Source organism: Psammomys obesus, unplaced genomic scaffold, assembly GCF_907164565.1.
Source record: "Psammomys obesus unplaced genomic scaffold, mPsaObe1.curated_primary_1811, whole genome shotgun sequence".
NCBI lineage: Eukaryota > Metazoa > Chordata > Mammalia > Rodentia > Muridae > Psammomys > Psammomys obesus.
In genome coordinates, this window is record NW_026593286.1 from 10,119,986 (window position 1) to 10,137,495 (window position 17,510).

Sequence of the window (17,510 nt, forward strand, 5' to 3'; positions counted from 1 at the left end):
TATATATATATATATATATATATATATATATATATATATATATATATGAATATATATATTATAAAGAAAAAGAGACCATGGATTCTAGAGGGAGGGAGGAATGGCAGATCTGGAAAGAATTGGAGGGAAGAGATATTGGGAGAGGTTGGAGGGAGGATAGGTGAAGGGGACGTTCATGTAATCATATTTTAACTATAAATGTGAAAAAAATTTAAAAATGCTTTTCTCATACTCAACCCCATTTTCCTCTCATCTCTTATTTTTCCCCTATTTGAATTTCTTTATGGTTTAGTTAGTTACCTTAAAATGTTTCTTGCTATATAATAAAATGTGCTTATTTACTGTCATGGCCACAGATTTCAATACAACAGGTTCTCACTAGCCATTTGTAATGTCTCTTAATTTCTTTTTACACACAGACCTAAGATTCCAAGTGATTCAGTGTTTGTAGTACTTTGTGTTCATATCAAGCATGATCAAGTCGCGGCGGTTGCCCTGAGAGCAGAGAACATGACCTACAACCTTCTGCCTTTCACCCATGACTGAGGCTGCCTCTGAGGTCTCACCAGCTAAGTGGAGGCAGCTGTTTCCCACCCAGGACGAGCATCTCACCTGCCCACCAGCTGAGACATCAACTGCTCCGCTGAGTCCCAGACAGATCCTTTAATTTTCACTGCGTTTAGGATCAGCCCACCTGTGATTTCCTGGCTTGGGTCGCAAATCTGCTTATTTGTACTTTGATTTTCATCCTGCCAGTGGCTGGCTCTCCCCGAACTCTGATTTTATTCAACTAAGAATTATTGTGAAACTATAATGTATCAGCCAGTGTCTGAGGATAAGTGGAGGACAAGACACAAGACAGGTTAGGATTTGTGAGCTGGTGCGACTGTCCGGTTACATTTCAATGGCTTGGCTTTTCCATTATAAATAGCATATTCCCATGAAAAAGAATTTGGTAGGAAAAGACAAAGGTTTAAGAAAAAAAATGGTAAGATATACCCATACTTCACCTAAGTTGACCACTATTAATATTTTGGGGTGTTTTCTCTTTAGCTCTTTGTGCGTGGCTAGTTTTTACCTTAAAGGAAAAACAGCAAAAACTGAGAGTGGCAGCTCAGCAATACAGCCCTTGCTTAGTGTCTGTGAGGCTCAGGGTTCCATCCCAGGATGTGAAACATAAAAATAAAGCCAAGACCGTGCTGTACCCCACTTTCCCGCTTATTTGGCCATGAGTATTTCCCAAATCCATTAAACTAATCTCTAACAACAGTTTAATAGCTGCATAATATTCTATTCCATAACAATTACTGATTTATTTACCTGCAACTGGACATTTAAGTGGCTCCCCACAGTCCATGTCAATACACTGACGGATAGCAATCATCTCCTCTGTTTGTTTTTCGTATTTATAGTTTATTTGTAGTTTCTACAGATTCTCAGAAATCAGGGAACATAAGCCTTTTTCCTGGTCTGGACACTAGCCATCTATGTCCCCGGTGGACACTAGCCATCTATGTCCCCGGTAGAATGCTTGCCCCAGGGTGCGTCTGGCCATTCATATCAACGGCCAGCCCACCACAGCCTCAGTAATACTGATGGCTTCTAAAAAAAACCCTATTAACTTAGCGAGGAAACAGCCTCGCTGCCTTAACTTCTCATTACTTAACCAATCAATCTCTATGCACTTAGTATGCACTGACTCACCTCTGTGAACAGCCTTTGCCAAGCTGTCTGTCGGGATTTCTCCTGAAGCTCATGTTGCTCATTATGAAAAGGGAGTCATTTCCTTTCCTTCATTTCTAGTGTTTTATTCTTTCATTTTGGTTTATAATGAATTTGGACCTAAAAAAAAAAAAATCTGTTCCTTTTGTCTACATCTACTACTGTGCTTGTTGCTTTTAAGCAGAGAAATGTAAATCCCAGCCTGGCACCAGGAGACACTTCATAATCCCAGGGATGGTGGAGGATGGTGAGTTGGAGACCAACCTCCAGGCCAGAGCTCCATCTCAAAACTGAAAAGGGCGACGTCCTTCACATATTCTTAGGCATCTTCAGATAGTTCTTATCAGAGTTTTTAAACATCAAACGTCCATGAGATGAAGCTATGGCTTTATACAAACAGCAAAGCATCAACTGCCACCACAACAAAACAATCCATAATTAAGCAGCATTCTTATTAGTCCAATGATGCCTAATGTCACTCTCATTAGGTGTTCATGGCCCTGTTACATTCTAAAAAGTTGTGTGTCTTAGAATCAAGGAATTGCTAAAATATGAACTATAGCAGTGACATATACTATTAAAAATACTACCTGTTATTTATTTAACCTGTGTACTATAAATGGCTACAACATTAAAATGTTCTTGAATTCAGAAGGGAACAATGTCCGTTTAAAAAGAGATAAACGAGAATCAAATTATTTTCTCTCATAGAAGCTAATGAGAGTTCAACTTTAAATGGAAGGAGCGTCCATGGAGGCTGCGGCCTGTCCTCAGCTGTTATCTCAGAATAATTGATGGACTAATGATCTCAATTCATAGTGCCCACTGTCTTCACTTTGCATAATGCGAACCAAATCTGAATATAAATGACAAACAGTCCTGTTGCCTGCTTAGTGACCACAACCTTTAACTAAAAATCACTTAAAACTGCGGAAGAAGAATTTAGCAAGTATAAGAAACTCTATTTTGAAATATTCCTCCTCATACAGAAATGGAAATTAAGTAAAAATATCAGGAAGGCCTGGGCTGTGATTTATCATTTTATTATTTGAGAGTGAATATTTAATTACGAAACACTTATCACCAACAGTGTCTCCTGAAAGAAATTCCACAAAAGCCAAAGCTTATATCATAAGTGGGTCAAAGGGGGGGAAATGAACTTAACATTTGAATGAATAATAACATTCATTATTTTTTCAGTGAAAAAAAAATGTTACTATGAAAATTTCAAATCAATGTAATAACTCCATCTGTAGTTAAAGTTCCTGTTTACAAACCAATCTGCTTTATGTGGCCACACTCCAATGGATGGCCTCACGTGGGTAAGTGAGTGGCACAAGTTGGACTCGCTGGGTTATTTAAAATAAGGCCACAAAGTTGGGAGGAGGTGGACCAGATGGAGGGGTGAGAGGTGAATGTGATCACAATACATCGTATGCATGTATGAAATTCTCAACAAATTAACAAAATGTTAAATAAGTCAGCCATCACATGTAGAAACACATTACAAGGGATGCCCCATTTTATCTGGGGCAGGTATCACCTGCTGAACTGGGAAATGTGACTTTTTTTTTAGTTTTCAAATGATTGGTCTTTTTAAAATAATTGGCAATCACCGTGACCTATGACAGACAACAGAGGACACTGAAGCCTCCCACTTGTCACCAAGTCACCAAAAAGACTCCTTAACAAGCATGTTTAGTTGGGTGTAGACTGAGTAGGTGTTATCACCCATACAGCAACAATCAGATCACAGCATGATGACCCATTAGTTCCAACCTCCATAGTGAATGCTGTTCCAGACAACCCTGTGTTCAACCAGAGAGATAGCTGCTCTGTGATTCTACCCAGTGCTTCCTGTTATTCTGGCTGACTGGGGAGAGCAGCCCCTCAAGAGAACCTAACTTATTTATGGATAGAAGCAATCTTCCTTACATATTTACATGGCTCACATGGTTTGGAAATTTTTCATATGTGTATTTCTACCTCTGTAACAGATTTTTTTAAAATTGGCACCACTGCAGGCCTGTCCAATTACATAGGGCAACATGGACTCCTGTTACTAATTTAAAATTTGCTAAGAAGTCATGTGATGTGGCTGACAGAACATGGCCTTTGAATCACACACAGACAAATGAAGATCATGCTCATACACAGATACTCAGAAGTGATATTTTCCAAGCTTTCATTACAAAATAAGGAAAACTGCCATCCGTCACAGGCAACAGGAGCCACTGTGGACCAGCTGTGTCTTTGCCAAAGTAATACAATGAAATCCTGCTGCCCAATGGGAGATGTCTAAAGATAAGGCCCTTGAGAGATAATTATGTTTAGGGAGGGTGTGGCCTTGAGAATGGGATGAGTATAAGAAGAGGTACCTTCTATCTTCCCCTTCTTTCATGAGATTCCCTGCCCAAGGTTTGGCTAGGAATCTTAGCATCTGCTTTAACAGCCTGATGGGTAGAGTCTTTCAGAGGCCCTCTGTGGTATGCTCCTGTCCTGTTCCCTATTTTCTCCATCTTTCGAGGTCTATCCCGTTTGCTTTTCTGAATGAGGATTGATGCATCTTACCCAGGGTCCTCCTTCTTGGGAAGAGTACAGGGAATCTTATGAAAGAAGGGGAAGATAGAAATACCTGGAGGGGACTGGAGTGCCACAAGGAGAGCAACAAAACCCAAAAATCTGGGCACAGAGGTCTTTTCTGATACTGATACTCCAACCAAGGACCATGCATGGAGATAACCTAGAACCCCTGCACAGATGTAGCCCAGCTTGGTCTCCAAGTGGAATCCCTAGTAAGGGGAACAGGGGCTGCCTCTAAAATGAACTCAATGACTGGCTCTTTGATCACCTCCCCCTGAGGTGGGGCAGCCTTACCAGGCCACAGAGGAAGACAATGCAGACAGTCCTGATGGAACATGATAGGCTAGGGTAAGATGGAAGGGGAAGAGGACCTCCCCTATCAGTGGACTGGGGAAAGGGCAAGGGAGGAGAAAAAGGACAGTGGTGGGATTCAGAGGAGATGGGGGAGGGACTACAGCTGGGATACAAAGTGAATAAATTGTAATAAATAAAAAGTATTTTAAAAAAAAGAAGTGGTATTATAGAGTTTGCTAATGTCTATATCCCTGTGTCTGTCCTTTCTCCTCACTCCTTCTCTTCCTTTCTCACCCGCCCTTCCTCCCCATCCATTCTCCATCTTTGTTCCTCTCCCTTCTCCTCGTCACATGAGAACTAAGGACACACTAAGAAGGTAGCCAGCAAGACATGTCTAACTAGGAACTGTTTTCTAGCACCTTGTTCTCAGATTTCTCAACTATAAGAAACAGATTTCTACTGTTTAAACCAGACTGTCCATGATATATTGCGACAGTCAGAGCTGACTTCACTGACTGAAGTCTAGACCTGAGTTCACTATGAAGTGAACAGCAGCTCACCATTTCAAGCTAACGTACCTGTTAGAGTTTACATATGAAGCGTCACCCCAAAGGCTCATGAGTGAAGGTCTTCGTATCCAGATGGTGCTACTATCTGGGGGGATTTTAGAAACTTTAGGAAGTGGGGATTAGCTGGAAGAAGTGGGTCTCCAGGGGTGTGTTCTTAAAACTGTGTCTTGCCTTGTCCCAACCCCCACTTCTTGTTACCATGAAGTGAGAAGCCACTGCCAAAAGTACCTGCTGCCATGGTGTTCAGCTTGACATGGCCAAGCTCAAGCAAGTACCAGAGACTGAGACCACATGAGTACAAACAAATCCTTCTTCAAATTGTTTGTTGAGTTTTTCTCACTGCAACAGTAAAGCCAACACAATAACATAGTACTATAAAATGTTGATTATAGGGCAGAACTGAGTGTGTGGAACGTTGGACCTTATTTGTTTTTGGTACATTTTTGCAATTTTTTTGTTAGCTTAAAACCCTCTTAAAACAGATCAGATTTAAAAAAAATACTTAAGTAGATCTATGTCTTTAATTTCTACCTCAAACAAAGTTAGACCTTTATTTTCAGATTTCCTGGGGCTGGTGAGATGGCTCAGTGGTTAAAAGCATTGGCTGCTCTTCCAGAGGACCTGAATTCAGTTCCCAGCACCAACATGGTAGCTTACGACTGTCTGTATCTCTAGCTCTAGAGGACCCATGACCCTCTTCTGGCTTCCATAGGCATTGCATACATGGTATATACATACACACAAACACACACACACATACACACACACACACAGAGAAATAAATAAAAACAACAAAAACTTCACATTTTCTGTTTGGTTAATCAGTAAAGGTACCCTCTGTCAAACTTGACCATCTGACCTTGACTCCTGGGGACCACATAGTGGAGGGAGAGAAGTGGCTTTTAAGGGATATCCTCTGACCTACACACATGAAATGTAAAACATAAAGAAAGGCATTTTGGTTCTTCTCATCACCCATTAACATTCACAATCATAACCCTTCAAACCCATTTAAAAGGATGCAGACAAGACCAATTAAAGAAGAAGGGAATATCATTCCGGGAAACTACAGAAGTATTCACATTTGATGCCCAGACTAGCAAATATGACTGACAAACACTGTCACGTGTATTTTGCATCGGGTGGTAATACCAGTCAGTAAAACAGGTGAATAGGAAAACAAATTGAAAAAGCTCAGTAGAAAACATTACATAGCGATTAAATCAGAGGCTTCCAGAGTTCTGTGCTTAAGCTAAATGTAGAAAACATCACTGTATGCTGGGGTCAGGCGTAAGCTATAGCTGTAGGACGGGCTTTTTTTTTCCCCTGGATGGAAAATGACGGGTACATGTTAAACGTACATGTACATTTAATTTTTCTGCAGTGAGTATATTAATCTTTCCATTAGGACATGGAAAACCAGGCACCTCTTCTTTTTGTTATTGGTTCATTTGCAGCTTATTTACAATAAACAACATGTGTGTGCTCATGCACATGTGTGTACATGCGTGTGAGCAGCCACTGGCATAGGCTCCTGCTGTCATGATGCTCGTCTTCACATGTGTGTGCACTTGCTTGTGTTGGTGAGTGTGCGTGCATGGGGAGGCTGGAGTCAGCGTCAGGCGTCCTCCATCCCTCACCACCGTAAGTTTGGAACAGGGTATCTCACAGAGCCTAGAGCTTGAACACTCAGCTGGGGTGGCTATCCAGCAAGTTCCAGGCACCCTTCTATTTCTGCCTCCCCAGAGCTGGGCTTACAGACATGCACGACGAACACCGTGTTTTTTTCTTCCCTCAATCACTGTTGCGGGTACAACGTGTGTGTGTAAATGTACGCATTTCCATGGCAACTCACGCCATGGTTGGTGAACACGTCGGAGACAGAGGCCAACTTTCCAGAGTTGCTTTTGCGGCAGGTTTCCTCTTATTTCTACCACACTAAGTACTTCAGGCTAGCTGACTAGTGATTTTCTTGTCTCTTCTGTGTCTGCCTCCCACCTCCCTGTAGGTCTGCAGGTTCACAGATGAGCACTACCATAGCCGACTTTTTACGTGGCCTCTAGGGATTGAACTCCAGTGACGAGCTTTGAGTAGCAAGTGCCTTTGCCCACTGATCCATCTCAGTGACTCTAAGTGTCCAGGTTTTTGCTTAGGCGTCATGGATCCAAATCCATGTTGTCATGCTTACAGGGCAAGAACCTTACAGACTAAGCCATTCCTCCAGGGACAAGTGATTTTTTTAAAGGAAAGCTTATACCACATCTCAGGAAACAGTCGGTAAAGGCAGCATAGTAGTCAGGTTCAACTGTCTTCTCTGGGTGGAGCATACCAGACTCCTACAGTGCTGGGGGAATAGGTAGATTAGAGCCCAGCTCTTCAGGCCTGGGCTGGACTGTCTCTCTTTCCTCAGGTTTGGACTCCGTGGACAGGGAGATGGTTTATATACCACCTTTCCTTTGGTGAGTTCCAACTGTAGCAGGAGAGGAAATATCCTGCTTCAGTATTTCTGTCTCATTGTATAAAGTCCATCTCAAGGAGGTCTTGGTTTGGAGTGAAATACTGCTCCCACATGGAGCTCTAACTAGAACCTCTCCTGGAAGGCAGGTGGTTTTACCTGCCTTTATGGGAGCACATAAGACAAAAATCATGAAATACATAAACAGACATCCAAGGAATACAGAAAAACAAAACAAAACAAACAAACAAACAAACAAAAAACCAATTCACTCCACAAATATCTCAGTTCTGCAGTGCTGATTTGAACAAAACTCTAACAGGCTGAGAAAACAATTTGCATGAAATGAAGCAGGATGATCATCATTCTACATACATTTGCTGTCTGAACTCATTAGAATAATGCCACAGCGGGGCTGGCAAGGGGGATGATTCACTGGGTAAAGGGCTTGTTTTGCAAGCAAGAAAATCTGAGTTTCAATCTCCAGGATCCATGGAAAATGCCAGGTGGGTGGCACATGGCTGCAATTCAGCAGTGGGAGGTAAAGTCAGGAGGGTCCAGAGGAACCTAGCTAAATCAGTGGGCTCCAGGCTTCGTAAAAAAATTAAAAGGTAAAAAGGGTATAAATGACGGAGAGAGACATCTGATAAAAATCTCTGGTCTCCACATAATAAAAGAAAAAAGGAAGAAAGAAAAATGTAATAGACTCAGTAAATATAAATATAAAATAAAATATATGATCCTACAATATAAGAAAATTATTATTATTATTATTATTATTTTACAGAAACATACTTATCCTGGACAACAAATACATGCACGCTCCCCCCACCACCACCACACACAAAGGGCACTCTGTGCTAAACCTAACAAAAAGGATGGTACAAATTGAGTAATTTCTTGAAAAATAGTATAAGCCATCCTTGAAGATCCCAAATCCCAGACAGTAGGCCTTGGACCTCTTAAGAAGCTGCATGTATGTTGACCAAACCCCAAGAGAACAAGATGTACTCTGGAGCTTCTAACTGGCAGGCTGTTTTTGCTAGAAATCTTTCTCTGCAAAGCTTGATGGGTTCAAATATGGCTAGATTAGTATGTTTACACCTGTTTGTTTGCTTATGTATAAAACCCCTCATGTATAAAAACAGGACTCTAGAATCGGGGGATTATGTTAACCTTTACACCTCTTTTACTTGCTTTTGATAACCCCGTTTATATTTTTCAAAAGGGGTGAGTTAAAAACTCTGCTTACAACTGAACAACCGCTATGAGTGTTTCCAGTTCAGGTGAAGTGTGGATCACACATTCCACACGCAGACATATCCTGAGAGGTGGCGGTCATTAAGAAACCTTGTGGACAAACAGTCCTTGTAACCACAGCCTGTTCTTCTCATGGCCACCAATATACTGGCAATCAAATGCACTCTTCCATTGTAGACACAGACTCTGACACTATTCATATATTTTCAACCCTAGTGGAAGAAAATAGTGGCTGATTTAAAACAGAACTCAAAACATTTTATGATTGATCACATTAATTTTTCTTTTTTAGATTTAGCTGAGCACCCATACATAAAGCTGAAACCAAAGTCCTCTGAAACAGTATTCAGCCATGCTACCTACATGCATCACTGACTCTGATTCTGACATCTCTTCCTCCTCCCCCTCATCCTCCCTTCCTTCTTTCCCTGCCCACAAGGTCTTATGAAACCCAGGCTGGTTTAGAATTCAACTCAACATCTTTCTTCTCATCTTCTGCCTCCAGTGTGCTGGGAACAGGCCATGTCTGTGAGCTGGCTAGAGTCCTTCAGCAATTTCAGTAGTTACATCTAATTTTACATTCTCCTGCCTCTGTTGCCTGCTATATCAGGTTCCCTGTTCTACTGCCCAGGTTCTGCGTCCCTGGATTTCATTCCATATGAGCTAAGAAACCTTACAGAGGAACTAGTGTTTGAAAGAACATACTTTGGGGAACAAGCTGGCTCTATCTCCAAGGATGTGCTACAGAGTCTTGCAATGCTTCTTGATTGTGGTATTTCTGTTTCCTTTGCAAAGGCAAGCGCACCTGCCTCATCCTGCCTTTTTTTTTTTCTAATATTGAATATACACATCTTCCTCTCCATGTACATACAACTTCCCCTCCGACACATCTTCCCCTCCATAAACATACCCTTCCCCCCATATATGCACACCTTCTTCTCTATCTTAGTTAGAGTTTCCATTGCTATGATAAAACACCATGACCAAAAGGCAAGGGGAGAAAAGAGTTTATTGGGTCTACCTTTCTACACTGTAGTCCCTCATCAAAGGAAGGAAGCTAGGACAGGAACTCAAACAGGCCTGGAACGTGGAGGGCTGCTGCTTACTGGCTTGCTCACACAGCTTTTTTATAGAACCCAGGACCGCCAGCCCAGGGATTGAACCACCCACAATGGACTGGACCCTGCCACACTGAGCACTAGTAAATAGTTACTTTCCGTCAACTGGACACCTGGAAGAGAGAAGCTCAGCTGAGGAATTGCCTGCATCAGACTGCCCTTTGGGTATGTCTATGGGGAATTTTCTTAACTGAAGATTGCTGCGGTGGGGCCCAGCTTGCTCACTGAGGATGGTGCCCCCCCCCCCCCCCCCGGCCAAGTGGGTGCTGGGCTGTGTAAGAAAGCAGACTGACCAAGTCATGGGCAAGAAGCCAGGAAGCGGTTTTCTTTCAAGGTTGCTGCCTCGGGCTGGCTCCCCTCACTGTTCGGCTGTAAACTGTAAGCAAAACAAACTTTTTCCTTTTTGAGTTACTTTTAGTCATATTCTTTATCATCACAGCAAAATAATAATAATAATAATGATAATAAAGAAAAAAATGGTCAAAACAGAAATGAAATATAAGTTCCTTTATGTCAAAACACACTTGACAATGCAGCAAAAACCATTGTAAATGTACCAGTTTCAGTCAAGTTTGAGAGTCATACAAATATACTTTAATGATATGGCAGTTGTCACACCCAAGCAAAACTGTATTCAGGGTATATCACTAGTTATAAGCAGAAATAATCAACAGCATCATGGATTCCCGGTAACAGAATTTCCAAAGAAAGATGAGCATTAAGAGCATTACTTAAGTATTTATTAAGCATTAATTAAGAGCATCACTTAAGTGTTTTAGTTATGTGTCAATTCAGCATTAAGCACTGAGATCAGTGAAGAAATCAAAGTCACCCTGCACCACCACAGTTAAGTGATTGCATTCCCATCAATCAAACAACATGTGACAGTGGTCAGTCAGTGCCCAAGCGAGCTAGGAAAGCATAGGAGACTACAGAGTGTATGTAAAAACAGCCTGACAGAGGCTTTCCCAGACTAGACAATAACCCAATAGTACATAAGGGCTTACCAAAGAGTGTTCTCTGAACTAGTTAATAAAAACCTAAGTTCGAAACGCCCTGATGTCCTCACTCTGGAAATGCCATCCCTCAATTCTTTTCATAGGAGAGAACAACCAATTCTGCAGCACAAACCTGTGTGGGGAACTCAGCAGGGGCCTGGCAGTTAACATCCTGCTCTGTTGGTGGATTTCCACATGTTGACAATAGAAAACCGTTCCTAAATCGCTGTGATTTCTTTCCTCACTCGGTTTTTTATTTTTTTTTCTTTGGATCTAATTTCCTCTCTCCTTCTCCCATCCTTGGAGGAGGATTGACAGAACAGAATAAACCTGATGCTTACAAAATTAACCCTGCTCTTGCCATCAGCTCTCTCTTATTTCCATCAATATTCCTATCAATCCTGGTAGAAGCCTAGATGGGAGGGGCCTACCCTCCCCACCTACCCTGAACTGCACCCCACACACTAGAGCAGGGACACCTCTAGTGTGGCATCTACTAGAGTCCCAGGAAGGGGAAGGGAATGAAGGGACAAGTAAGAAGCTGAGCAGTCATAAATAGTGACATCATGTAAATGAGTTTGAGTACTCGACTCTGGGGTCAAGGGCACACTCTGCATGCCTGTTGGCTGCCTTTTCTGGACACTTTGCTTCAGAACACTCAAGAGTACCCAGGAAATTACAATCTATGGCTCTATGAAGCCCGGGGATGCACCAAATGTTTGCTTTGACAGACTGTTTTTCCCTCCCAGACATAGGGCAGCCCACATAGTTCTAAGAGCAGGCTTTGTTCTGAAGATTCACCATGTTTCCCCAAACATGATTCTACTTGACAACCACCAAAAGGTTCACAGTAGAGAGTACAGAGAGCGCTGGCTTTTCCCATTCTTTTTGTTTTTGTTTTTCCTTCCTATTCTTCCCACCTCTGTTGTATGGCATTAAAAAACAAACAAACAAACAACTATTTCTTTTACTTTTTTGAGATTATAGATCGGTCTTCAAGAAGCACTTGCTTTTTTTGAGTCTCTAGACCAGTGGTCAGCTCAATCTGTATTTGGACACATGCTTAAGTGGACGCTTAGATATTAGACGTTTATTATTCAAAGCAGTCAAATCTTAAAAATCAAAGGACTTATTCTTTCACACATTAAAGGCAGGAAATTTCATTTAATTTCTGAGGTCAGACTATCACATCCCTACACACAGAACAAGGGTATTATGCGAGGAAAGATACACACACACACACACACACACACACACACACACACACACACACGCCTCAGAAATCGCTTCAAGTGAATATAAAAAGCACTGTTTCCCGGTGGTCTCATTTATAGGGCAGAAGTTCAAGCACTGGAGGGGGTGACTGTCATATGAATGTTGAGTACTGCCAGGCACAGACAACAGCCTACTGGGTACACGAAAACCAAAGTAGCATTGAAGAGAGTGGAGGAACTGTGAGTGACAAGAGAGGGGGCTGTTCAGATGAGAGATAGACATAACTAGACCCTTTTGCAAAGAAAACTCTGAAGATTTTGCTGGGCTTTCTTCCTTCAACTGTCACAAATAGCAATACACTTGTAAATGAGTGGTGTTTGGTGTCACGGCTATACCATTTATACACCAGCTGTCAATGATGGAGAATTAGCATTAAAGAAGGATTCAAGTTAGTTAAGTGGCCACACACAGGGAACATTTCCCAAATGGGGCATAGCACCCAACAAGTCACACAAATCAAAACCAAAATAAAAGCTCCAAACTGGACAAAAATTAAATGAATAAATGAAAGAATAAACAAATGAAGTCCTCTTTTTTTTTTTTTTTTTTTTTTTCTTATTCTTGAAATCTCCCCCTGTGTAAACAGTGCCCAGGTCCATACAGGAAAAACAAACAAGCCATATTTCCAGTGTCATATTACAGACTGTGCGAACTGAAGATAGTAGGAGAGCTGGGACATAATTCATCCTCCTTTGTTCAAACAGCAGAGAAAGAACCAAAGCTGGAAAGTTCAGAGTGAAAGGTGGAAATCAGGAGGTGAAATCAATATGAGCCTAGTGTCTCCTGGGAATGATGTATCAACCTTTACATCTCTATGTCTTCATGGATCCAGGAAAAGATTGGATTAGCAGGTCCAAATGGTAGTTCTTAGACCCCTGGGTGTTCTAGAGGGGCCTGTGAGGAGCCTCAGTAACAGTGGAGTGAAGGCAAAGGAACAGAGCGGGGCCCATGGCTGCCTCACGACCACAAATGGTTCAGAGTTCATTTGGTTGTTTTGTTTTTCACACATTGGTTGAGACTGCCTTTTAATCGGTGATCCTCCTGCCTCTGTCTCCTAAATGCTGAGATTATAGCCTGCACCACCACAGCCAGGAGACTTCATCTGTTTACAGTGTAAAATTTTTCTGTTTAAAGAGTTTTATTACCAAGGCAATAACTAGTTTAACATGGCTCCAAAGCATTAGGCCAGTGTGTGTGGTGTGATTTTTTTTTTTTTAATTTTTTTAAATCTTCCCATGGTATCTAAGTGGTTATCCAGAATACTGCTACAGAATCCACCAGTGGCTGGTTAATATTGATCCTCAACTCTATAAACTACAATCTCTTATCCCCAATTACAAAAGAAGAAAGTCACAGTCTTAATTTACACAGTTGAATAGCTAATGGATTCAACCAGGGAAATGTCTAATATCAAAATCATGAAGCTTAAATCTGTCTTCAGAGTTAAAAAATAAACTTCATTGTAACAAATCAACTTGTTTTGTTTTAGTTTTTGAGACAAGGAATCTCTCTATACTCCAAGTTGGCCTCAGATTCCTAAATGCTGGGGTTACAAGCCAATACCACATAAAAAGATAACTTGTTTCCTTATTATTTCCATGCCTTGTCCACAAGGATCATCAAGTTCCTATGTTTATTCCCTGAGAGTAAGAACTTACCCTGGAGTGCAGAAGTGAATGGCCACCAGCTCTGCCCAACAAGCAAATCTGTTGGGGACAGGAAAGCCCAAAATGTTGACAAAGCCTCCGGGGCAGTAATGGTTGTTAAGAACTTTCAAGGCAAACAAAACTCCTAGAAAAGAAAAGAGAACATCCCAAAATCAACAATTCAAACAAGGAGAGAACCAGCAGGCACCAAAGAAAACTAAGTCAATACGAAAACAATTACTCAATTATTACATCCAACTCAGTCTATAGAGCGATGAGCATGGCAGTCATTACTTTGATGGATCTGACACAGAAATTCTTACTGCCTCCATGGAGGTGACACAGAAGGTGAGAATGGGCCCCCAGGAATGGTACTAAATGCCAGGGAATTGCCCACTTTAAAGCAGCTACTTTTATGTGATCTGAATATGAAAAATGAACAACTACCACCACCAAGTGTTCTGCAGTCTCTATGGAGAAACAGCGAAAGCAGGGTGTGCTTCACAATACACACAGAAGGCTGCATTTTCGGAAAGAAGGAAGGGAGGGAGGGAGGGAGGGATGGAGGGAGGGAAGGAGAAAGAGTGGATGGTGCAAAGTCAGAGAGGAAGGTTCTTTCCGTTTAAGGATCATACTCTCCCGTCCTCAACCCACACTCCACATTCTCACACTTAGGACACCTAACTTAAATCCCAATGGATGGCAATTTCAGTCCCATGAAACATCTGTGAAAACAGAACTTCTGGGGAAAGGTGACGTGCAATGCACATGGTGAAAGCATTAAATCTGGGTTCAAATCCCAGCTCTGCTTCTCAGTAGCTGCGCAGCCTTGAGCCAGCGGCTTCACTTTCCTCATCTACGATGCCAAGAATGAGCCACTCCTTCCGGATCCGCTACATGATCAAAGTAGGAGGAGTGGTGGTGCAGGGCTTTGGTGGCTCCCAAAATACGGGCACACACCATGGTAATAGGACGCTTACATTTTAAAGGCTCATTTTTACTTTACGGTATGTATATGGGTATGTGTCCATGTCCAGGTAAATATATATGACTGCAGGTGCCCAGAGAGGCTGGAAGAGTGGAACCTTATTTTCTGTTATATGACTATTAACAAGAAACAAATACCAAATATGTATTCCTGTAGCCTCTATGGGAAAACCCTGCCAGCAGGATATATGTACTCCAGTGGAGCTGGAGCTACAGGTAACTGTGAGCCGCCTAACAAAGGTGCTGGAAATGAAACTTAGGTCCTCTGGAAGAGCATCTATGTTCTTAACAGTTGAGCCCTTTCTCCATCATGGTTGGATATTTGTTTTAATGAAACTGTTGAGAGGCATACGCAGCAGCATTGTCTAGGTAACCTTGAACCAGCGCACTTCTTCCCCTTTCATACGTATGACTCTTAACCATAACAGTGGGAGATCTGAAGTGCAACATGCTGAGATATATGCATTGCTGGCTAGCCCAGCCTGGGTTCTCTTCTAAACTTGTCCCTCAGGATTTCCTGACCCTTGGGTGTACAGGGGTGAAGGAAGGCTGACATTTAGAGGTGTCATCTGCAAATGTGAAATATACAGTCAGGAGGTCATCTACCCTGGGGAGCCATCTGAGCCTTGGGGCTTTTGTTGCTCCATTTGCTTCGTGTTGCCTGTTGCATACAAGTGGGTTATTTTCCACTGGACTCAGACAAGTTAGTAACCAGTGTACCCTGAGCCTGCTTCATGGGCATACTCATCTTTTGTAAAGGTGCCTGTGACCCACTCCATTCGCTCTACCATGAGGGAGCCAGTTGTATGCTTCCAGTACTACACACCACCTCCTAGAAGGCTATAACCTTAAGTGCCTAAAAATGAAGATGCAGCATAATGCGGAACAGCCTCAATAATGGCTTGTTGTACCCCACTCAGACTGTTCTTCAAGATGCAGGCCCCAGCAGCCATTAACCACTTGGGGTCCTGTCCCCTTATCAACTAGGAAAGAAAACAGCCAACCTTCCTCCTGGTCCTCACACGTTTCCTCAGAAAGTGTCCTCCTTACCTGAGAAACCGACAGCACAGTTCCTTCTGAAGTCAGGCTGATTCATGAGTTCAGCAACGGCGAACTGGAGGAGTAAATACACCACCCCCGTGAGTAGGGAGAATGTAGTGATGACGTAGGCAAACCATCTACTTCCCAGTCTTCTCTCCAGCTTTATTCCTTTCCAGAGCATGGACACCATGTTGAAATACAAATGCCAGTCATCTGCATGGTGCACGGGTGAGAGCAGTAAACGCTGCCAGTCTTTTTGGTGGTAACACTTTTCCACACTGAGGCAGGAATGGTACAGGGACTTCAAAGGATTCAGGAAGAACCAGACATTGACAGCCAAGGTTGCCAGGGTAACGGGTGGAATATTGTTGATCCCAACATGGAACACTTGAGAAAGGAGCATCAGGAGCCCCACGTTGACCCCTCTTGACCTCCGCTGCATGACTGGCTATCAGGAGCCCAGACGGGGAACTGTGGTCAAGGAACGCTGAGAGCTGCACCTGAAACACACAGTGCATGTGAAGTTCATCAACCGGGAACAGGTGTGCTGCTAGGACCGGTGTGGAAGATGAGCACACGCTGGCCCAGCCTACATCGAACCCCAGCAGAGATGCCACCAACTTCTTCCTTCATCTCACATTCTAAAATAAAAATTCTATCCCAGAGCCGAGTGGACTTAAGGATGGGCACACTTTCCCTGACCATTATGGCCATAAACTTGTAATATGTCTTTCTTAGAAAAAAAAAAAAATTAAAAAGCAAGCCTGGCAACCTAAGTTTCATCCTTAAGGTAGAAGGAGAGAACCAACTCCCCAAAGTTGTTCTGACTTTCACAGATGTACTGTGATATGCTGATCACAATACACTCATTATATACACACAATAAATAATAATAATAGAAAAACAAGGGCTGGGAGAAGACTCGGGGCGTAAAGCTTGCCATGTAAACATGAGAACCTGAATCCAATTATCCAAAGTGTGTACCAAGCTGAGCATGGTTGCCTGCATCTGGAATCCAGGGCTCCTATGATCAATCTGGATATAGAGATAGGACAATCTCAGCTAGCCTGGTGTCCACAGCAGTGAAGAACAAAACAACAGGCCCTGCCTCAACCTAAGTGGGAAGTGAGAACCAACATGTGAGGCTGCCCTCTAACTGCCACATGTATACAATGGCACATGTGTGCCAGCACTCACACATGCTAATCATACACACACATTATATACAGGTACGCATACACACCTCATACACACCTAAGCAGGGATCATAGACACATAAAAAAAGATAAAAATGACAACTTGGACTATGACAGTAAACCTACAAAGACAGTATGCAAATGATAAGTAATTTTGATCAAATCCTTGCCGATTTTCTTTATCTCTTCTATTTTAGCAGAAACACTCAAAATGTCAAAAAGTAGGTTTTAAGATTTTGTGAGCACATTATGGCCTAACCCAATTTTCGTACTACCAGGTGTCTGTTCCCCAGATTCTTTATTTGTCGTAAGCTTTTTAAAACTTGTCTATGTGCCAAATCCTACATTGAAAAATGTGGTCCTTGT

General features: G+C 42.3%; 1 protein-coding gene across 1 annotated transcript in view; it reads right to left on the reverse strand.

Moving 5' to 3' along the window:
* Positions 1-17,510, reverse strand: part of Rhbdd1 (rhomboid domain containing 1) — a 118,973-nt gene that overhangs the window by 79,216 nt on the left and 22,247 nt on the right. The window contains exons 2-3 of the mRNA XM_055616420.1: positions 15,958-16,448; positions 13,933-14,065 (exon numbers count right to left, since the gene is read on the reverse strand). Coding sequence (XP_055472395.1) covers positions 13,933-14,065; positions 15,958-16,390 — 566 coding nt within the window. The 5' untranslated portion in view covers positions 16,391-16,448. The remainder of the gene's footprint in view (positions 1-13,932; positions 14,066-15,957; positions 16,449-17,510) is intronic.